General features: G+C 51.5%; 1 protein-coding gene across 6 annotated transcripts; it reads left to right on the forward strand.

The window, feature by feature from the left end:
• The first annotated feature begins 4,642 nt into the window (after positions 1-4,642).
• On the forward strand, positions 4,643-20,115 carry CD244 (CD244 molecule). 6 transcript variants are annotated; one of them, XM_065028133.1, is made up of 13 exons: positions 4,643-4,923; positions 6,176-6,237; positions 6,767-7,065; positions 7,982-8,120; positions 9,449-9,790; positions 13,382-13,651; positions 14,253-14,369; positions 14,865-14,966; positions 15,784-15,906; positions 16,146-16,241; positions 16,589-16,681; positions 17,719-17,795; positions 19,208-20,115. In XM_065028133.1, the coding sequence occupies exons 3-13, from the start codon at positions 6,985-6,987 to the stop codon at positions 19,241-19,243; spliced, it is 1,476 nt and encodes a 491-aa protein (XP_064884205.1). In that variant the 5' UTR covers positions 4,643-4,923; positions 6,176-6,237; positions 6,767-6,984; the 3' UTR covers positions 19,244-20,115. The 6 variants fall into 6 exon arrangements, with proteins under 6 accessions (XP_064884205.1, XP_064884204.1, XP_064884206.1 ...); XM_065028132.1 differs by lacking the exon at positions 6,176-6,237; XM_065028134.1 differs by lacking the exon at positions 6,176-6,237 and having other exon boundaries at positions 19,211-20,115.
• The last annotated feature ends 2,655 nt before the right edge of the window (positions 20,116-22,770 follow it).

Raw genomic sequence — 22,770 nt, forward strand, 5'->3', positions numbered from 1 at the left:
AGGGCTGAGAGATGGGCTCCAGATGTCCAGCACCCTCAGCGTTATTTGTCCCACCACACTGTTCCACAGCCGGGTTTGCTCTCTGTCCATCTACACCTGAAGCAGCTCCCAGCCTTGTGCCCTGATAGGAAAAGGGCAGGCAAAGGCTCAGCCCTCTCCTGCTCTTCATCTACCAGAGGCTGGAGCAGCCTCTGCCACCACAACTCTGCCTGGGAGTGGCACATGTCCCCAGTGGCACACACCATGGGGAGAAGGTCCTGGGGGCCAGTGGAGAGCTGTCACCACCACCCAGCCAAGGAGCAGCACCGGCATCACCCTCCATGTCACCCTCCTCCGGGGTGTTGTAGAGGTGCACCCCATCCCTGGACCCCCCGCTCAGCCCACACTCACCCAGGAGCAGCAGGAGGGAGCCGAGGCTCCAGCAGCACTGGCCGGATGACATCTGCTCTGGGTGCTTGGGGCCAGCCCTGGCAGGGGAGCTGGCGTGGGAGCTCTGGCCAGCTGGTCACCCCACCTCCGGCATGGGGTTGGAGCCACCAGGCTCTGTGCCGAGGCGGCCAGCGAGCACCTCCGAGCTGTCGCCTCGGCAGGGGAGGAAGTCGGTGACTCTTGCTCAGTCCCCTGCGTGCTGCGGGGTTTATTTGCGAGCGGGCGAGCCCAGGCTTTCTTCCTGTGCTCTGCAATTGCAGTTCCTGAGCTGCTACGAGTGCTGGCGGTGGAAGAGGGAAGAGGAGAATTCTAGCACGAGGCCAGCCCGGCTTGGCCACTGGGGTCCCAGGAGCAGCCGGCTCCACTCCCTTGCCCTGCTCGCTGCTTGTCCTCGCCCAGGCAAAAAGGGTTTGCAAAGCTCCCAGCCAGAGGTGCAAATCCACAGGCAGGTTCCGTGCAGGACAGGGGAGCTGCCTATGCCCTGACTGTGCAGGCAGGGCGGGAAGGGTGCAGGTAGGGTGCAGGCAGGGTGCAGGCAGGGTGCAGGCAGGGTGCAGGCAGGGCGGGCAGGGTGCGGGCAGGGTGCGGGACAGGGTGCAAGTAGGGTGCGGGCAGGGTGCAGGTAGGGTGCGGGCAGGGTGCAGGCAGGGTGCGGGCAGGGTGCAGGCAGGGTAGGGAGAGGGTGCAGGCAGGGTGCGGGCAGGGTGCAGGCAGGGTGCGGGACAGGGTGCAGGTAGGGTGCAGGCAGGGTGCAGGTAGGGTGCAGGCAGGGTGCGGGCAGGGTGCAGGCAGGGCTAAGAGGAGGCTCTGGGGCTGCACAGAGGGATGTGCTCCTCCCAGAGCAGGGCCTGGGGGAGCCCAGAAGTGGCGGTGGCTGTGTTGGGGAGCAGAAGCAGAAACGGGAAGCCTGGGAAGCAGAAATGTGAGTTGCAAACATGGGAGCAAGGAGACAACTCTGACCCAGGGAACCACCAGCCCCCTGTGCCCCCACGTCAGCTCCTCGGGGCTGCACCTCTCCACAGCTCCTGCTCCCCAAGTTACTGATTGCCAGCGCCTCGTTAGTGAGGGTGGGGGCCAGGTGCTGGGTCTGGAGCCTCTTGCATGCAGCAACCCCCCTTCCAAGAGGCAGCTGGAGGGGAAGCGGAGCCCCATCAGTCTGGTTGATCTTGGTCGCTGCTGTTCAGAGCTGACCACAGCTGCATGGCCATGACGTGAGACGGGGGTTGGTGTCGGGAGGGCTGCGGTGGGGATGGGGCTACGAACCTCTGCAGCCGTCTCGGCTGCAACAGCACTACGAGACGTGTTGGGGCTCCTTCTCTCGCCTGTTCACACACAGTGGAAACCTCAGCATGGTTTATAGTGCATTGACAATGCCAAGGGGTGCCCACATGCCCCCTCTTTTACCTTCAGAGAATGATCAGCAAACACTCAGCAAAAGCAGCCTCTGGTCCCTGGCAGCCCCATACTGAGGTGCTCTGATCACCCTGGGCTTGCTGCAAGATTTGGAAAATTATTTCCCCTCTTGCTTGGCTGCTGGAACAGCCCAAAGTGATGCTGCAGATGCAGCCTTTGCTCTTGTGGGGAAGAAGCTGTTGGAGGAGTTTATTTGACTGGAGAGAGGGTATTGAATGGGGAGAGGGGTGTTTGAGCGTCCGGAGCAATCCTGCACTGGAGGAACAGGTATCTGGTTGACAACAAACAGGGCACTTTCCCCTCACCGGGATGGAGAGCTGATCTAGGGGAGGAGGAGGGACACCAAGTGCTGCTGGGGAGGCGTCCACATCATCACTGGCACACGAGGAACGTGCCAGGGTGGGATGCACCTGTGTGAGACCCCAGCTCTGGCTCTGCTGCCCTGCAGGAACAGAGGGTGGGGGACCACGCGCTCTCTACCGTGTCCCCATGGGCAGGTCGGGGTGGCTGCTGCTGCCCGGGGCTGTGCAGGGACGGGTTTGCAGTGGGGCAGCCCCTGGGGCTGGGCACGAGCTGAAGCACATGCCACCTCCCTTGAAGGAAAGATGTGCCAGGCGTGTGGGGCCATCAGAAGACTATTTTATACTGGGGAAACCATGGGCCTCTGCCTCCTCAGCAGCATTTCTCGGGCACAGCACGTTTACTTATGCAAAGTGAGCGGGAGGTGCCGCAGTGTCAAACACTCATCAGCCCCTGGGGCTGCTCCACCAGCAAGAGAAAAACCAGGGCGGGTGACACAAGGACGAGCAGCCTCAAGAAAGAGTTTCCCACATTTAACCTGCCCAGGCATCAGCCAGGAATCACTGTAAGGGTCCTGCCTGAGCTGCAGCTCTTCCTCAGGGCACCATCAAATCTGTAGGAGACGGGCAGGAGCACGGACTGACCCACGGTGCCATTGACTGCATCCTGATGGATTTCAACGAGGACACCCAGGGTTCCCCCTGCAGAGAAGGGGAAGAGGCAGATCAGTGACACGAGAGCAAGGGCTGGTCCTGCTGTCTCGTCCCCTCTCCAGCACAGACCCGTGTCCCCAGCACATGTCACCCCACCAGCCTGTTTGCTGCAGCTCCACACACAGAAGCAGGTTCTCAGCATCACCCTTCACAGAATCACAGAATCCCAGAATATCAGGGATTGGGAGGGACCTGGAAAGCTCATCCATTCCAATCCCCCCAGATGAGGTTACACAGGAAGGTGTCCAGGCAGGTTTTATCACAATAATGAGGCTGCATCTTTTTCTAAACAAATATGGGTAACCAAATGTGCTCACCCCACCCTTTCCTTCCACCATGCTTGACTTCTCGCTCCCCAGTGCAGATGGTTTCACAGCATGTTGCAAGGGAAAGGAGGGAACAGCTGCCCCTCTCCCCCTGAATCCACAGGTCTATGTGTGTCCCATCCCCTTTAGTGTGGGACAGCATCTCCAGGGGACTCCTCTCCCCTTACCATGAGGCTCAGGGCCATGCTGCCTGCATGGGACAGGAGAGATCTCACTCCTCATGTTCAGCAGGAATCTGCATCCTTACTAACTTTTTTTTTTGTTTTTTTTTGAGTCTTCCTCCTTTTTTTCCTGCCTGAACAGGCAACATCACATCCATATCTCAACCTCTGCCACTCCCTCCCTCCTTGTGCAGAACAACAACAGCTCCTGGGCCTCTTATATCAAGAACATGGGGAAAAATCCTGTTACTTTCAGCATGAACTGTACTTTCGATGGACCCCTCTACAAACAACCTGACTTAGGAGGAGCATTCAACTGAAGATCAGGAGTTGAGTCAGATTGAGACATAAGAAAAATATGTATTAAAAACAAAAGTGGGGGGTTAGTTTCTTGGCACCATTGGTTTTCCCCCCAGCTTAGCTGTCAGGATACAGGGAAACCATGACTTGTAGCTTAATCTCGGGTTGAGTGTTCAGAGTCAAGTTTAAGGGACACAAAACTGCGAGAGGTCGCAGAGGTCCGTATGGCCTTTGGCATCAGCTAATTGCACAAAGCAAATTGGGCAGCAGAGAGTAGTCAGAGACTACTCATGGACCTGGCAAGTACCTCAGGCAAAATACCCTCATCCCATCAGGATGCCAATGTCACATTCAGCTTCTTGCTGGTACCTGAAAGCAGCCTGTTTTGCTGTACCTGAGACTGCAGCTGTACTAGAGGTAGGAGTTAAGGATTCACCCACTTCTATGGCTTTTAAAAGTCTTTTTTTCAGTTCCAACCCCACTAGGTATCCCTGCAAATGTAACTGAGCCCTGCAGTTTTGCATGTGGCAAACCTCATGGCCGGCCTGAGGAGAAGCAAATACAAACAGACTGACAGTGACTGCCACGCGTAAAGGGAATTTTCTCTCTTATAAGCACAACATCACGAGAATCTCTAGCTAATAATGGATGGAAAGACGGAAAAGAGTTTCACTGGAGGGCATGGGACATGTTTCTGTATCTCTGAGCCTTATGTCTTGCTCTCCTATTGCTCTGGTAGCAGTGAATATGATTTACTGGCTGTGTTTGCCTAGCCCTTGTCAGCAGAGTCTCTGGCTTTTCCGTAATACCATCAAGATTAAAAAATACATAGATAGATAGATAGATAGATAGATAGATAAATAAATAAATAAAGTAAATAAATAAGAAGCAGTGGATTTAATCTAGCAGGCTAAAGTAGACAGGCTGAGGGTGCGTGGTTGCTCAGGACCGTAGACAGATGGCTTTTTAATGCTAATGAGGGTGGAAAGTCCACAGCCTCTCTGAACAACCACTGCCAGCACCTGGTCACCCTCACAGTGACTGTTTCCTCGTGTTCAGGCAGGTGTGGGACAGCTCAGTGGCTGAGCAGACATGGAGCCACAGCTGCTGTTTCCAGGGGGTCTGTCCCCGTCTCAGAGCAAGAGGGGGTGGCAGCGGTGGAGCTGGTGACGCTGCTCTGAGACACAGGGCGTGTGGGAGGAACTGCTGTGGGGCTGGTGTCGCACCAGCAGACCCTCTCCGGCAAGGAACCGCTTTTGGGAGAAGGGAGAGAGAGGCCCGGTGAGTGTCGCGGGGGGTCCAAGGTCTCATCACGGGGTGGGTGGGCAGTTCCGGGCTGCAGTCTCGGCGGCTGCCCTGTGGGACAGGGGAGATGGGGATGGGGACTGGAGCGGTGGGATCAGGGACCTGGAGCAATGAGGATCACAGAATCGCAGAATGTCAGGGGTTGGAAGGGACCTGGAAAGCTCATCCAGTGCAATCCCCCCATGGAGCAGGAACACCCCGATGAGGTTACACAGGAAGGTGTCCAGGCGGGTTGGAATGTCTGCACAGAAGGAGACTCCACAACCTCCCTGGGCAGCCTGGGCCAGGCTCTGCCACCCTCACCGGGAACAAGTTTCTCCTCAAATTTAAGTGGAACCTCCTGTGTTCCAGTTTGCACCCATTGCCCCTTGTCCTGCCACTGGTTGTCACCGAGAAGAGCCTGGCTCCATCCTCCTGACACTCCCCCTTTCCATATTGATCCCCATGAATGAGTCCCCCCTCAGTCTCCTCTTGTCCAGCTCCAGAGCCCCAGCTCCCTCAGCCTTTCCTCACATGGGAGATGCTCCACTCCATCATCTTTGTGGCTGGGAGTGGACAGGACAAGGAGGACCACGGACTGGAGTGATGGAGCCAGCTACCAGATCCATGGGGACAGGGGACTGGAGCCATGGGGGCTGAATACTGGACCCACAGGACCAGGGACTGGAGGGATGGGGATGGATAATGGAGTGATAGGGATGGCTACTGGAGCAATGGGGATGGAGAGATGAGGCAGGGGCCAGGGGGCCTTTTGCACATGTGAGTTAGGCTACTCTCTTCCAGGACTCTACCAAGTTTAATTTGTGTGTCCTGAACACAGGACATGAAGAGCTTTAGGCAAGGGCAGGGTGAAGTTACAAAAGTCTCTGAAGTACCTCGTATTTAATTTATCAGGGAGTTTCTTGGCTCATTTAGAGCTGCACTTAAGCATAAAGCTTCTCTTTCCTAGATGAGCATTACATCTGTTACTCTCACTTCTGTTTTGGTTTTTTTTTTTAGTATGAGCAGAAAGAGCACACAAGGTTTTTATGCACCCTTACCAAAGGCTCTGATGGTGCCTGCACTTTCTGGTGTGGGAACTTATTTTGTCCTTGCAAATCGCAACATCCCTTTTGTTTCTTCCCATTGCAAGGTCTGTCAGTACAAGACCTGTAATTATCCGTTGACCTAGGTCAGGGGGAGTGCATGCTTTTAACAAACCGCTAATGTAACTTAATGTGTTACGCAGGAGGACATGGCACTCTCGTGCAGGAGCTGGTGTTGCCTTGCTCTTTTGAGAGATGTCTCCAGGTACAGGTGGTGTTTGAGCAGCCCCATCCCCTGAGGGCCCAGCCAGCCCCTGCAGCCCGCGTTCAGACCTCCCCCACCTTCCTTTTGCCCGGGGCTGATAAACAAACACTTCTGCTCTTTATCTTTACTTTCCTTGTGTGATTTCCTGTCTTCTGGTTGCAACGGCAAAGCCAGAGCTAAACGCCTGCGCCTGTACCGATTGCCTTCGCCATGCCCCCGCGTGAAGTTCCTCTCGCTTTGTTACACAACCACAAGCCCTTTTCCTCACTCCAGACCAGAGGAGGAGGCAGTTGAAATAATGGTGGAGCATTTCTTTGGCCCCTCTATCCCTAAGGGAGCCTCTCACCCCTCTCCAGCAGCAGGAGGGACTTGCTTGCTTGCAAAAGGCTGATCGAGAGCCCCAGCAGCCCACAAAGCCTGGACGGGCTCACAGTGCTGAGGAACTTCCCTTCCCCTGACATGGACATTTTTGTTCATATATATGGTGATAACACAGCTCCAGCTCACATAACAACTTATTTTTTTGCAGCTGAAACATAGTTGACGCACATCCCATTGCTACAAAAGGCTGGGTGAGATGCTGAAGTGCCAAAGATGTTTCCAAAGAGCCACAGGCATGTTTTACCATGAAGATCCTGAGATATTCCTTAAAAAGATCTCTTTGTAGAACTCCAGCAGGCTGCAGCATGCTTCTGTTTCAGCTTTTCCATGTGTGTTTGGAAAGATGGAAGATAACACAGCACAGCGATGATACCAGAGGCCAAGGGAAAACATAACAGCCTTATAAATACATCCGTCTTCACAAGCTCTATTTTTCTCCCTGTTCATGTAAGATATCATGAAAACTTCTGAAAATATCTGCCCCTTACCAAAAGTGTTGGTTCACATTTCCAACCGCCTCTCAGGCTGCAAACATTCAACTGTGCTAATGCCTTGTGTGAGATGAGAGGTTCTCTTCAGGAGATAAAACAGTCTGCATGACCACAGGCAGATATAACCTACACTCTGCCTTACATGGGCATCTCTACCCAAAGGCTCTTATCCATTTCCTCAGCCACACGTCTCATGACTCCTGGTCAGCGGGTAGAAAAAGGAGGAGGAGGAGGGATTAATTTTTCAAAGCAGCAGCAGCGTTTTGAGCAAGGAGGTGTGGCATGTGCCCTCCTTCTAAATACACCTTATTCTCCATCTCCTGGGATAAGCCTTGTCACCTCTCCATAGGCATAGGGAGAGACTGTCATACTCAGTTGCATCGGGGTGTGGGTGTGTGGATCCTGCTACCCTGAGAGGCTGTGGAGGTCATTGCTAAATACAAATGGGCAATTTCATGGCCAGCAGTTGCAGAAATAAATAACAAAAGGACGAGGCAGGGCTTTACCTGCCAGCATTGTAAAGCTGCAGCACACAAAAAGCGGCCAGACACTCTTGTCCCCCCCTGCGCCTATGCTGGTCTTGAAGCTGTTGGATATCAGTGGTCTTTGTGTCTAGGAGATCTTTCTTTTGAATCACTGTGGTGAGCTGGTGCCGAACGCAAATGGCCGTGATGGTTTCCCAGAGCTGTGCTGTTCTGAGCAGTGTGGGCTCAGGCTGCTGTACCGCAACCCCCTGCTTCAGCCTGCACTGCCTGCAGAGATGCCGGTGCTGTGGGGACACGTGGGGAAGGCTGGGGGTCCCTCATCGCTGCACAGAACACCCTTTGCCTTTCCCAACCTCTGTATGGCAGATGCTGATGTGCTTTTCACAGTGTCCTTCACAGGCCCGTCCATCATGCCCAGAGAGGCCATCCCAAGAGCATGTCGCTGCAGGAGCTCATCCCTCATGCCGGTTTGAAAGTCTGCAGGGCTTTACCATGTTAACCTGGCTGCAGGCGACCATCACAGGCTGTGAGTATGAAAAGGGACTTGTGCAAGGCTTGCATCGGCCAGGCACCTCCTTAGAGATCATATGCTTGCACATTCCTGTGCTCTCCTTGCATTCCTTCCCCAGGCCATGGCACTGCCGGTAAAGGTGTGTGCCCCAGTAGCCACCCTGGCAGGCGCCTCCTTCCTCCCAGTGCTGCGGCATCACTGTGCCTGGCAGCACCACCACCTCTTACAAGCAGCTCTATTCCACTGCACACCGTAGGATTGCTTCCCTCTGAGCCTCTTCGCCACTCTCCGACCACGATCTACTCTCCAGTATCCTTCGCTGAACCTCTGAGCCTCCCCTCTATCAGCTTTCATCTTTGCTCGGGTGAACTTTCCTTTTGGTACATCTTTCTGTATCTTGTTCCCTCTTCAGCAACCAGCATAACCTTCTAAACACGCAAAAAGCGGCTTCAGGATGACGGTTCTGGCAGACGTGACTTTCCGCTTGCTAAGTCCTTTTACACCAGCAGTGCTACGACAGTGTTCTCACACCTGGGTTTTGTACAGGGTACCTTTCAGGGTCACAGTTGCAGACTGACCCCCACATTAGCTTGCTTCTCCTCTGGGGAAACCATAAGACATTTTCAAGACAAAGGCTCTTATGTAAACACCTGTTTAGATTCTTTTTCATGTTGAAAGCAGCTTGTCTACACAGCAGCTGCACCAGAGAGCCGTTGCATTACTCAGAGGTGCCAAGAACTGTGAATGTGTGATGAATAATCACCTTTCAGATGCATAAGGTCACTGGGCGCCTGGTTGAGTGGGAAGCATCCGTTTTGCAGGGCTTAACCTCCTCTCAAGAGGATGGTGAGGCCAAGGCTGTAGGTTTTAACAGCATTCAGAAAGGTCAGCTCTCAGACACCGGTTATTTAGCATCCAGGACTACATAGTCCCAATAAAGTGTATTTCAGAGCTTGTTTTGCAAGCAGTGCTCCTCCTCCCAGGTGTTGAGGGAGCAGCTTGAGATCCAGGGGTGAAGCTGCACTGATTATGGTTCTTGTTAGCAACTTCTGATGTGCAGAAAACCCCAAAAGTCCAGATTCCCATCATTTTCATTCCACAGAGCAAGGAATTGTCTTAACCAGCTAAGAAGCACTTATATAACACCAACAAAAGTGTTACAATTTTTATGCTGAGAAAGGACAAAGGAAATCAGACATGAGACACAATGTGCTTCAGGAATTCAGTTGGTGACTTGTGTAAAAAAAAAAAAAAAAAAAAATAAAGTACAAGCAGATTAAATTGTTCTTTGGCTCATGCTCTAAAACTAACCCATCCTGCTCTGGCATCTCTCCTGTTTCCAGACCTGTTACTGGTTTTGGAGGGGTCCTTCGCAGTGAAGGAACTCACAGAAAGAAGAGTCGCAGCTGAAGGATCCTCCGTACTGATGGACGCGCCAGATATCAAGAACGTAAAATTAACTGAATGGGAATATATAAGAAACACCACCTCTGAATTAATCCTGCAGTACTATGCGAATTCCCAGTCTCCGACCATTTACCCGGCTTACCAAAGTAAATTGATTTTCTTTAAGGAGAATGGCTCGATTCTCCTGCAGAGGTTACAGGAGACAGACAGCGGCATCTATAAAGCAACAGTTGATCTGAAGCAGGGAGAAGCTAGGACAACCTTCCTTGAAGTTATCAGTAAGTCAAATGTGTTGAGAGGATGGTTCTCTGAGACAAAGACTCGACAGTCAGTGCAGCAGACAGGCCCACAAGATGGCAACCAGAATAGAGCCATAGAATCATAGAATATCTCATGTTGGAAGGGACCCATAAGGACCATGGAGTCCCACTCCTGTTCCTTGTAGAACTACCTAACACTAAACCATACGACTAAGAGCATCAGCCAGGCGCGCCTTGAACTCTGAGAGGCTTGGTACCGTGACCACTTTTCTGGGGAGCCTGTTCCAGGGACCAACCAACCGCTCAGTGAAGAACCTTTTCCTAATATTGAATCTGAACTTCCCCCTTCATTCAATTTTTTTGTGTCCTATTGCTGGTCACCAAAGAGAGGAGATCAGCAGCTCCCCATCTGCTGCCCCCCGTAAGGAAGTTATAGACTCACTGAGGTCACCCTTAGCAATGAAGTCACCTTTCAGTGATGTGGCCACCCCTCAGCCTTCTCTCCTTCAAGCTGAACAAGCCCAGTGACCTCAACTGCTCCTTCTAAGTTCTTGCCCTCAAGGCCTTTCACCATCTTGGTCGCCCTCCTCTGGGCACGCTCTAATACATAGTTTGATGTCCTTTTTCTATTGAGATGCCCAAAACTACACCCAGGACTTGAGATGGGACCTCATCAGTGCAGGGTAGAGTGGGACAGTCTTCTTCCTCCACTGGTTGGCAGTGCAGAGTTTGGTGGACGTGTTAGGCCCTTTGGGCTGCCAGGGCACACTGTAGGCTCATATTCAATTTGCCATCAACTCAACCCCCCAGATGACTTTCAGGAGGGCTGATTTCTGGCCTCTCATCCCCCAGTTTGTACATATAGCCAAGATTACCCTGTCCCAGGTAGAGAATCCAGCTCTCGCTCTTGTTAAATTTCCTATGATTGCCCTTCTCTCTATCCAGACCTCTCTGAAAGGCCTCTCTATCTGCGAGGGAGTCCACAGCTCCTCCTAATTTGGTGTCATCAGCAAACTTACTTAATGTACATTCAACTCCTGCATCTAGATCATTTATAAAAACCTGTGGCAGTTGCACATCCCCCTGAGATCTGGAGCCTTCACTGGGGCAGCTGATGGCTCTTTAGCACCTTTTGTGCCCCACTGTGCCCCACTGTGCCTGTCCCCACATACACACCTGGGGTGGTACCAAAGTGCTGACAGTCACATCCTCCTCTATCCCGGGGCAGGATGACTTCACCTCCACCTGCTGGGGGGGCAGGACACCCTTGGCCAATTGACAGCGTCGTTAACAAAGGAGGTGCCCAGAGTAGCATGAAGCCTCTGGACCACGTTGTAATGCCCACAGCCAGATCTGACCAAACTATAAAACGGGGTCCCTGCTGGAGGCCCCCTCTGTCTTCTCAGAGCAGCAGGTCTGTGAACTGGAGCCCCCTCCTTAGACTGGGACGCTGTGTAAGGAGATTCCCAGGATTGAGAGCGCCTCATCTCCTCATTTGAGTGAGTCGTTATTTACTGGATATATCCGTGAGTGAGTCCTTGCCTAACCAGGCGAATGTAAGCCCTTGCCTAATCCAGGTGAGTGATTATTTCTTGTGGGTACCCTGGAGTCAGAGGCCTTCAGTTTTGTCTCTTGTGAGGGAATACATGCACGTCATGGACCCTCATTATTCTTATGTTGTCGTACTCCAATAATCTCCTCAACTGATATACAAACCTGTATTTTTTGTTGTTGGAGTGCTAACTAATTGTATAAACCTTGTTTCTAGTCAGTTATTTGGCTACACTTTTTTGGCTAGAATAAGGTCCGTTTTGGAACTTGCTGTTCACCTAAAACTGACTTTGAGGTACCTCTGTGACAAAACCTTAAAGAGCATTGCACCTAGAATTGAGTCCTGGGGAACCCCACTGGTGACTGGCCATGAGTCTGATGTCACCCCGTTCACTATAACTCTTTGAGGCCAACCCATCAGCCAGTTGCTCACCCGATATATTATGGACTTGTCTAGCTGTGTGCTGTGACATCCATCACAGAAGGATGCCGTGGAAGACAGTATCAAAAGCTCTGCTAAAATGCAAAACTCCCCACATTTACTGGCTTATCTTGGTCAACTGCATGGGTGAACTTATCATAAAAGAAAATTAAGTTGGTTAAGCAGGACTTTCCCTCTGTGAACCCATGTTAGCTATGACCAATTACTGTGTTGTCTCTAAAGTGGTTTTCAGTAACTCACAGAATAACCTTCTCCATCATTTCACCAGGCACTGAGGTGAGACTGGTAGGCCTGTAATCACCAGGGTCTTCCTTCTTACCCTTCTTGGAAATTGCAACAACGTTTACCAGCTTCTAGTTGACTGAGATTTCTCCATATTAAAAAAATAAAAATAGTGGAGAGAGTTCTTGTGATAACATCCACCAGGTCTTTCAGTGCCCTGGGATAAATCGCATTAGGGTTATGTGCATCCAACTGGAGAACCAAGTCTTGAACTAGAGGAGGATTTCTGATTTCATCACTGCCTCGAAACACACAGACTGGAGATGCTAAAAGCATTGCTGGGAAATGACAGAGAGTGTTTTGCAGCTGAGTATAGCTGTGGCCCGAGTTCCTGGTTGGGGCATCAGGCTGCATGATGCCTCCTTCCTGGCATGATAGAAATGGGAAAGACCTTCTGCCTTAATTTTTATCTAGTTGCTTTGTCATGAACAGCTGCTCACAGGAAGTGTAAGGCATAACATTCCTTTGAGACAAGGGATTTCTGCTCACATTTGATGAGCAAAGAAAAGCCATAGTGATGATCTGAGGAACTCAGGAGCTGCAGGCTGTGACTGGTCCCTTAGAGCTCGAGCCAGAAGCTCCTTGGTAGAAATCCCAGGGTAAGTTGCTGCCTCACCAGTTCCCCTACTAACCCCTTCAGGATCAGATCATGAGATGAGGTGGGTTGATGGATTAATTCCACCAGAGTTCCATCTGCCAGGCAGATGTGTGTGACCTCCTGGGGCTCCCTGCAGGTTCTTCCCCTGCCTAGCTCCAGGCCTTGCAGACTCTTCCTTCACACCAACATTGCCCCCTCCTCTTGGAACACCCCATGGCAGACAATGTTCAGAAGTCTTTGCCATCACTTCCCAACTTGCAGCTCTTTTGGGTCAGTGTCTCTGAGCCCACATGCTGTGCCTGATCTCCAAGAGTTGGTAGTGTCCATCGTAGTGGTGGCACAGTGGCAGGGATGGAGACATCTTCTTTCTTCTTTGAACTTTGTGAATGTTGCCCTGCTCTTGCAGTAACTTCTTTCCCTCCAAACAGACCTAGGATGGAAATAAAAAGGGAAGGACCCCCTTATTCCCCAGGGGCTCAGTATTCTTGCATGTTGCGAAGCACAGGAACAGGCTGCCCAGGGCCGTGTTTGAGTCACCATCCCTGGAGGAGTTTAAAAGATGAGGCTTTACGGACACGGTTTAGTGCTAGAGTTTGGTTATAGTTGGACTCGATGATCTTAAGGGTCTCTTCCAACCAAAATGATTCTATGATTCTACGTTGTCCGGTTTTCAGGTCCAAAGCAAGGCAGCACTCACTCTTCTGGGGGTGCTACCACACTCTTCTCTGCTTTTCAGAGCCTGTGCCCCAGCCTGAGCTCCAGTGCAGATCAAACCTGGCTGGTTTGCCCATAGAGCTGGTCTGCATGGTGCCAGAGGGAATGGTGGCTTCCATCACCTGGAAGAAAGAGGGACAACCACTTCCCCCTGAAAAATGCTCTCTGCTCTCTGGAAACACCACCGTGCTGCAGATAAGGAGCGGAGAAAAGTCAGACTGTGGCTCCTACTCCTGCAATGTCAGCAACGTGATAAGCTGGAAGGAGGCAGCGCTGAACCTGACAGTGACAGGTTAGTCTTGCCCTGCCTCGGTGGGTCCAGCGGTTTCACAGAATCACAGAATCCCAGAATGTCAGGGGTTGGAAGGGACCTGGAAAGCTCATCCAGTGTAATCCCCCAAGCTCCAGAGCCCCAGCTCCCTCAGCCTTTCCTCACATGGTAGATGCTCCACTCCCTTCAGCATCTTGGTGGCTGCGCTGGACTCTCTCCAGCAGTTCCCTGTCCTGCTGGAACTGAGGGGCCACAACTGGACACAAGATTCCAGGTGTGGTCTCCCCAGGGCAGCGTAGGGGGCAGGAGAACCTCTCTGACCTACTGACCACCCCCCTTCTAATCCACCCCAGGTACCATTGGCCTTCCTGGCCACAAGGGCCCAGTGCTGGTTCACGGTCATCCTGCTGCCCCCAATACCCCCAGGTCCCTTTCCCCTATACTGCTCTCCAGCAGGTTGTTGTCACAGGTCCACCCCACAGGGTACAATGGTCTCCTGAACATTCCTGAGCAAGGAAGACCCAGGGCTCATCACTTGGGTTTTCCAGCATTTTGCAGGATCACTGTTCTGTGTTTCGGGGTTGTCCCCAGCATGGGATTTCCCTCCCGTCCTTCCTTGCAGGTCTCACACCAAATCTACACCATGTGCAGAGATTGGCCATCGTTGCCCTGATGCTCGTCACCTTCTCTGCCATCAGCTTCATTTTCGTGCTCTGTCAGCTGATGGAGCTCAGGTTCGGTGAGTGCCTGGAATGTTCTCCCATGTGTATTTGTGTCTCAGCATTAACACTGGGGACATGTGCAGGTTGTGGAGTTGGGTTTTGCCTTTGAGTGTAATCTCCCCTGAGGAGCTTGCCATGCCTGGTGCTTGTGGCAAGAGCTTGGGTCATGTTGGCTTTCCCCCATAATATGGGTCTCCAGAGGAAATCCAGCACTTATCAGGTCATTATAGGAGGCAAAACCTGGGAAGAAGTGTTGTAAAGTTTATCACTAGGTGGAACTGGTGTCTGGTTCAGTGTGAAACAACCCCAGGTCTGGGTGGTTTCTCCTGGTATCTCCTGAAGTCAATCAAAGCAAGTCCATGATAGTTCACCAGGTTTTCTTTTCAGGGTTTCGAAACCTCAGGGATTCAACTCTTGACAAAGGAAACCTGTGCTTGTTGTGTATTTTCCCCTTACAGGCTGCATCCGTCTTGTTTGTGTGGTACTGAGTCCATTTGCCTTTTTTTTCCCAGGAAAGGAAGCATGGAAACATATAATTCTGTTTACCTATGGACTGCTGTGTATCTCTTCTCTCCTCCTGTTTGCCACCTCCATCATCTGGATGCAGGAAGAAGGTAGGATTCATTTAACCTGTTAATTGCTTCAGTGCATCATCGTTCTTTCTCCTCCAGGTCTTTACAGTAGCATCTTTGATGGAGCAGTATTTGATCTGGAGAAATAGAAGTTAGACTTCACTGCTCTGTAGCCTGCAGGTTCCTCTTTCTCTGCCCTTTTGAAACCAAAGGGCTACGTTTGTTCCTCTGCACTCTTCAGGTACCACTACCCCTTCTACAGGACTTCTCACAAACAAAAAAGCTGTTCAGAAACCACTTCCACCAGACCTTAAGAGACCATGGGTGACAAACACAAAGCTCGACTGTTCTAAAACTGCTCCATAGCCAGTTCTTCCCTGCTTCAGGCTGAGGCTACCTGCTTGTCATGCCATGGGTGCTCGTTTACTACATGCTGAGCTGACAGCAGACATCAAGGTGAACAAGCCCAAACACCCCCTCAAAAAAACCCCATGCAAGTCTTCTCCCCATTCTCTGTTAAAGGAAGGGTGCTGCCTGTGTGTACATTTATAATAAATATTGCTTGCTACCAACTTCCAGGATAAAAACTGCCCTCAGCTGTAGGATATGGTCCCCTGGCCAGCAGAGCTGAGCCAGCCCCACTTCCAGACCCATCCCCAGGCCATGGGGACCCTTCTTGGCTGCCATCTGCAGCCCTGCTCCCACTGTGCAACCCCATTGCACAGGGTGATGGATCTTACACTCCCAGATGAAGCAGTTGGGTGCAGGGTCACCACAAACCAGCTTTCCCTGCCTTGTTCTCAGACCGCTGCCTCCACCAGTTTCCATCTCACCTTTTAGTTTACTTCTCCTCCCACAGGTCTTTCTGTTACCTTCATCTTGCTTGGGATGTTCTTCTTCACTGCGGTAATAGGAACTGCCCAGGCGGCAGCAGCAGTGGTGTGGAAACCTGCAGCTCTCAGCCGCTTCAAAATGAAAATGTGTAAGTTGCTGTGTATGATCTAAGCCTCTGGTGGAAAAGGCCTGATAATGTCCCAGGAGTAAGCTCCGTAGGTTTTCAGTCCCAGAAGGGAGTGGAGGCTCAGCACGCTGTTGTGATGCTTGGCCAAGGCGTTGCCCACACCTTGCTCACCCTCCCACTGAAGCTCAGCTCCCCTGTGTGCCAGCCTGCACTCCTTACCTGTTCTGCTCTCATCCATCAGCAATTTTTCCCTCTCCCAGGGCACTGTGTCATCCGGAACTCCATAGCCCCCACAACACTGATTGTCAACTTGTTGTTCACCACCCTTTTGCTCCACAATATCCAGCAGCTCCATGGTAAGGGGTGGCCTGGGTTTGCACCACCCATGTCATTGCTCGCCTTTCTTCTGGGGAGCAGTGGGGTATCTGGGGGGCGGAGGTGGATTCACACAGGGCAGAGAGTCCTTAGGTGGCTTTACATGGCTGGATCTGCAAGAAATCTTCTTGTAGCTGATGTAGTTGTGGCAGCTTTTGCACTGAGTGGGGAGGTCGTAGCTCTTCCATAGGTTCATCCTGAAACACGGGAATCCTCCCTCTGTGTCACATAGCAAGTCCCTGGATTAAACTCATGGCACCTAAGTGTTCATAGGGAGATGCTGGCCTGAGGAGCAACTGCTGACAAGTTTTCTGTTTTTCTTTGGCAGAGCGAGGCTGCTCAGAGGCTGTTGATCTGATGACCAGCTGTGTCTTTGCTGCTGCAGCTGTTGTCACTGCACTGCTGCTGCTCTTCCTATGCTGTAAGTAGCCCTGTGGTTTCCTTCCAGCAACCATAACAAACTGCTAAGCCACTGAGTCCTCCCAGACTCAGCTCTCACACCTTCTCCTGGCAGTGGGTACAGGAAAAGATGCTTTCCATTAGATAAAGCCAGACTTTTGCTGGACTTTCCAAATCAGCTGAGGACTCAACTCTGGTGTCCATGCTTTTAGGAAAGCCCCAGTAGGCACTGGTCCCTGCTTGCAGTCCTTGCCAGCACCTCTGCTTTGTCCATGGGTGCTCAAGGAAAGCAAATTTCTCCTGCAGAATGTCCTGCCATGGTCTTCCCTAATGATAGCCATGCCATGGTCAAAAAAACCCTCAGCCTTGGCGAGCTTTGGGAGCACAAATTATCTGATAAACAGGCAAGAATGGCTGTGGGAACATATTACGATCATGGTGTGATGCTCACAAGCCTACTGTGTTTTTTCCAGCTTCTCCTTTTAAAGTTCCTGGTTTCTGTGGTCTTGCTGCGTGAATCCCCTCATTGCCTTGATTAGCAATTGTATCTGGCCTCCCCCAGGCCAGGCTTTGCAGTGGCCTGGTCTCCAGGGCTGGCTGGCCAGCCCATCGGGCTTCTCAAAAATGCTGGCTCAGCCTTTGGGATCACATGAAGCATCTCAGGCAACTGGTAAGAAGAAGGGTCAACAGCATGTTAAGGAGAGGATGCCCTCAGGAAGAGGGTGGAAAGGGGGCTCTCATGCTTTCCCAGAGGGCACAGAGCATTTCCAAGTCTGGAATGTAGGAAATATTGCAACAAGTCCATACAGCCACACGGAGGCAGGGGCTTGCAGGCAAGATGGGTGTCATCACCCTCCATGATGCCTTGTTTCTCCCCCCTCAAAACGGGGCTCTCCTGGTTTTGGAAAGAGGAGGGCTCTGCCCAGTAAAATGTTCCTGTCTTCACTGCTCTCTGCAGCCAGGTTTTCTTCACCCGTCCCATGAAATGCAGGGAGCAGCCCGAATTGCCGGGGCATTGTTGGAAACCCAAGAGTTACTTGGCCTTTCTTTTCTTTCCAGATCACGGGAAAAAGCGTAAAGAGCAGATGATGAGAAGCCATCACACCAACAGGAGCACACGAGTCAGGGCCACCATGGTAACTCACTGCCGTTAGCTGGCTCCCCACTATTGCATATCCTTACTTCTTAATGATGACTATTTAATTTGTCATGAATATTTATGAATATTTAATTCATAGTAGCAAGGAAGCATCTGCCTGCCTTCCTGCAGAATGACATGAGCTTTGTCCTCACCCTGGGGGGACACAGCGAGCATGCTGGTGGCCAGTGCTGTAATTCAGCTGGGTCCCATGGGACCCATGGGGTCACTGCCACATCCTGGGGAGCTTTTCTGGGTTTAGAGGTGCAGTGGACAATGCCCCAAGCGTTGTGGTTTCACCTGCCTGTGCCAGCACCACAGGGAATGTGCTTGGCTGCCTAGAAAAGCATCTTGGTGTCCAGAGTACATCAGTTCTCAAGGCTGCTGCAGTCTGATTTGGGTAAAAACACACTCTTCTACTACACATAATCCAAAACAACTACAAATAAAACAGGCTTTTCACCCACAACATCAACGTTAAATACACACACCTCCCCTATCTGATTCACTCTTCCTGCCTACGGAAACCTCCCTCCCACGCTGGCATCACCACCAATGCTCAGCCTTGCCAGGGCCGACCTGCCCCAGCCCCACCTTCCTCTCCTGCCTTCTTATTTTGGAGATGCCGGAAGGATTTTGGGGTCGATGGAGCCCCCCCTTACCTCTCCCACAGCTGAGCCTTAGGCTTCACAGAATCCCAGAATGTCAGGGGTTGGAAGGGACCTGGAAAGCTCATCCAGTGCAATCCCCCATGGAGCAGGAACACCCAGATGAGGTTACACAGGAAGGTGTCCAGGCGGGTTGGAATGTCTGCACAGAAGGAGACTCCACAACCTCCCTGGGCAGCCTGGTCCAGTATCTGTCACCCTTACTGAGAAGAAGTTTCTTCTCAAATTTAAGTGGAACCTCCTGTGTTCCAGTTTGCACCCATTGCCCCTTGTCCTATCACTGGTTGTCACCAAGAAGAGCCTGGCTCTATTCTCCTGACACTCACCCTTTATGTATCTGTAAAGATTAATGAGGTCACCCCTCAGTCTCCTCTTCTCCAAGCTAAAGAGACACAGCTCTCTCAGCCTTTCAGCCCTTAGCTTGATGTCAGCATGGTGGCTGATGTTGCACCCCTGCATTTTGGGGGTGCTGGCCCATGTGCAGCTGCAGCCTTCCCCCGCCACTGCAGGGGGTCATGGTGGTTTGGGGTGGTTTACTTCTCCGCAGGCCAGTCTCTGGGGTAACTGGAGGGACTGGGAGGTTTAAGAGGAGTGCAACAGCACCATGTACCAGAGGGGTGCCCATTCCAGGACTGGGACAACCTGCCCGCCCCAGCAGCGTGGCTTGCGATGCTTGGCAGCATAGCCGAAGAGCTCCTGGTCCCTTTTGTGTCACCAAAGGACACGGTCTCTGTGTTTTCAGCAGGTGATGGAAGAAATACACGGACAGAGGGGGTAAACGGTTGTGCCTACTCCAGCCAGGGAGCTGCGTCCACACGCTGTGGGCAGCCGAAGCAAAGTATCCGTAAGCTCTGCCTCTACCCAAGCACCAGTGAGGCAAGGCTTTGGCAAAAATCTTGCCAAAATGCTGCAACCCAAGTCTCCACACAATAGCTCCAGGTGACAAATGATACTCCCTCCCCTGCCACTTCCCCTGCCCTCTATTTGTAACACCCAGGCTGAGAGAAAACATGAGCCATTCGTCTTGTTATGCTGGTCATCACCCAAGCCAGGGCAGCTTTTCCATGAGCCAGAAATCATATCAGACCCCAAGCTGGAGGTTAACCACCCTCACTAACGCTGTCACACCACATGCCTGATTTTTTAATATGTTAATGAGTCAACAACAATAAAAAGATGTGTAAATGTCAGTCAAGGGAAAAAGCTGATGCTCTGGAGTGTTTTGAGGAATTTGATCCAGTTGTCTCAATGTATTGCTGTATTAATTAGCATAGACATCTGCAAAAGAGCAGGGGAACTCTCAGTTTTAGTCGCCGGCCTGGTCAATGTTCTTTTCACTATAAAAGACACAAGTTCCACACTGCCCAAGCGCTGCCGAGATGTGCTGCTGCCAGAGCTGCCCTGCCTGTGTTTCTGAAGCTTTAAGCTGCCCCTGGTTTGCTTTCAGCAGAGCTCTGCCTGGCGTTTGGGAAGGATGACCAGGAAAGGCAGCTCCATCAGCACCCATAGGTGCCATCATGGTTAAAGCACCCCTGAACTAGATCAGGAAAAAACAAACAAACAAACAAACAAACAAACAAACAAACAAACTTATGTTCCTTGTTTCTCCACTTTGTTGTAACCCCTCTAATAAACGTATTCAACATTGGATACTTCTGTGTGTATCTCCATCTCGCTTCCTCGGGCAGAAGACAACTCCATCCTATTTCCAGCCCCACTCATGGGCTGGTTCCTGTCCCTGTGAGTGCTGGACCAGGTTTCACTGCCCAGGTATGAACTGAGGGTTTTGCTGCCATTTCCACAGCTGCCTCTGCACTTGGCTCCCCAGCCAGGCACTGGTTTACATCGATGAAAGGGGAATGCTGTTTTGGGAAGCACTCGGCTTCTCACTCTGTGTTGGACCTGCCTTTTCCCGGCTGCTGAGCCCTGCGAGGCTGCGATCAGCTCAGGGTCTCCCCCAGTGCCACTGGGAATCATCCAGGCTGTTAAGCAACAGGAGGGTGCTGGGTGCCTTCCTCACTGTCACCACTGCCCTCCACCTCATTACTTCAAGCCCTGCCTGAGCTCCAGGCAGCTGAGCACACCAGGCCCTGCCAAATCCCCACCAAGCAGTGCCAGCAGGGATGCTTCCCTCTCTTCTCAACTTATCCCATCAGCTGCATTGGAACATCCCTCATCCCCACACCAAGCTGGATTGAAGGTGTCCATAGGAGGAACAGCCCTCTCCCCAGCTGGATTTGGGGTACAGGGGACCATGTCCCACCAGCCTGGGCAAGGCTGGAGCTGAGCCAGGGATGGGCACTTCTCCAGTGTGGCTTGGACAGGGACAGAAAGCCCAGGGCAGGGGCACATATCCAATAATGCTCATCTCTGAGAGTGCAGCTGCATGCAGCAAAGAACCACAGAATCCCAGAAGGTCAGGGGTTGGAAAATCCTCTCAGAGACCCGCAGAGGTATTGGGCCAGAGCTGCACCCATCCTGTCCCAGCTTGCTTCAGGTTATTCGATCAAGGATCTCTCCTGTGCAAAAGGGGAAGGGGTTAACAAAAGCACATGCAGACACAGCCCAGGTAGACAGGGAAATAGGAGATGATGCCAAAGACCAAAAACCTCCATTCACCAATTGATGGGGCACAAACAACCAGCAGGCAGAGCTTTAGAGAGGACAACCCTGGAGTTTGCAACTGATAAGAGGGGGGGAAGCAGAAGGGAGGTGAGGAATTGGGATATTTGAGAGGGGATATGGCACTGTGCAAAACTTCCTAAAGCACGGTTGGAGGAAGGAGTAGAGAGGAGGGTAAAAGGGGCTGGTTGTGTGTAAATGGCACTTCTCTGAATCAGCCCTGATCACTGCAGTCTGCTCCAACTTCTCATTAAATCCTTTCTCAACTCTCTGTGTCATCTCGCTCTCCAACCCATGTGGGATGTGCTGTAAGGACTCAGAGCCAGCAACTGGTGGAGACTGGTGTGAGCAACCGATAGGAGGAGCCATAAAGGTTATAATAGGAAAAATACTGGCGGAAAATGTCTGCTGAAATGCTGACAGTAGCAGATGTCTGCGGGCAGTGCCAGCCTGGGGACCAGGAGCATCCTTGAGGAGCACAGCTGGCATCCATGAGCTGCAGCTGGTACCTGAGAACCTGAAACAGCCCGGGATACCCTTCATAACCATAAAAAAAAGAAATGGCAACAACAAACTTATCATCTGAAAAGGGGAAAACTCATCAAAAAAAGGTGCAATGCAGTCTGGAAAAAGGAGGAATCAGTGACAGGCATTGTCTGCTTCAGCTGACGGAAGACGGAAACAGCCTGGGAAAGCAAGAATCGGTCTGAGGAAAATAGAAACCAGCATCATCTATGGGCTGTTCCGGGCGAAAGAAAAACATCTGTTCCAAATAGTGGTGTACTACGCCCCCTCATGTCACGACGGCACAAAAATCACTCGCTTTCTACCCCAAATGGAGTCTCTCTCCCTACAAGAATTTCTCTATGAGAGAGGACCTGTCCCAGGGATGCCTGTGTGACTCCAGATTCCCTGACACGGATCATCCATGCAAGGAGACTTTGTCCATCATCAACTGATGAGCACTATACTGGTGACATTTAAATTATTCACATATATAGGTATTCATAGTAGAAATAAATCATAGTTATACGTGCTTCTAATATTGATATGTAGATAATTGCCGCCTTAGTAGCGGTAATTTTGGTACTAGCTTGAAATACATACATATACTTGCTATTCTGGGAGACATTTTGTAGTAACTTGAAATATATACTTGCTTCACAAGCAGTAATTTGTTTGGCTGGCAAACCTGAGCACACCACAACGCTTCTGCTGCTTGGGACAGCTGCTTGGTCAGATTTCATCTACACAGCAAAATGATTTGATTTCACAGCCTTCTGCTAACAGCTTTGCTAATTAGGTGGATAGTGCATTAACCTGCCGAAGCTTCCCAGGGAGAGGGAAGAGGCCCAGGAGGGAGGAAGGACATGGAAGGCACCAGCACAAAGATGCGGAGGAGATGGACACTGGCGATGTCTCTCCCACAGGTACCCTGCAACGCATCTGACACCCTCCTGTATGCAAATGCAGGCACATGTTTACTCAGGGCACATTAAACTATTCCCAAAGGCTATTTTTCCCCCACCAGATTTAGCTGTGACAACAGCACAAAGGTATTTCCTACAGCCTAGAGGATGTTTTTACGACTGCAAACGCAGCTGCTCTGCATAGATGTGCATACAAAGGCCACCAGATAAACCTGGAAGCTAAAGGAGCACCCACAGGCTGAACCCCAGACAT

Source organism: Columba livia, chromosome 12, assembly GCF_036013475.1.
Source record: "Columba livia isolate bColLiv1 breed racing homer chromosome 12, bColLiv1.pat.W.v2, whole genome shotgun sequence".
NCBI lineage: Eukaryota > Metazoa > Chordata > Aves > Columbiformes > Columbidae > Columba > Columba livia.

Bases quoted from the DNA above. Each gene is read 5' to 3' on its own strand.
- CD244 (XM_065028133.1), top strand. From the start codon at position 6,985: ATGATACCAGAGGCCAAGGGAAAACATAACAGCCTTATAAATACATCC. The intron at 14,370-14,864 runs GTGAGTGCCTGG...TTTTTTTCCCAG, and splicing joins GCTGATGGAGCTCAGGTTCG to GAAAGGAAGCATGGAAACAT. The intron at 17,796-19,207 runs GTAACTCACTGC...CTGTGTTTTCAG, and splicing joins CACGAGTCAGGGCCACCATG to CAGGTGATGGAAGAAATACA.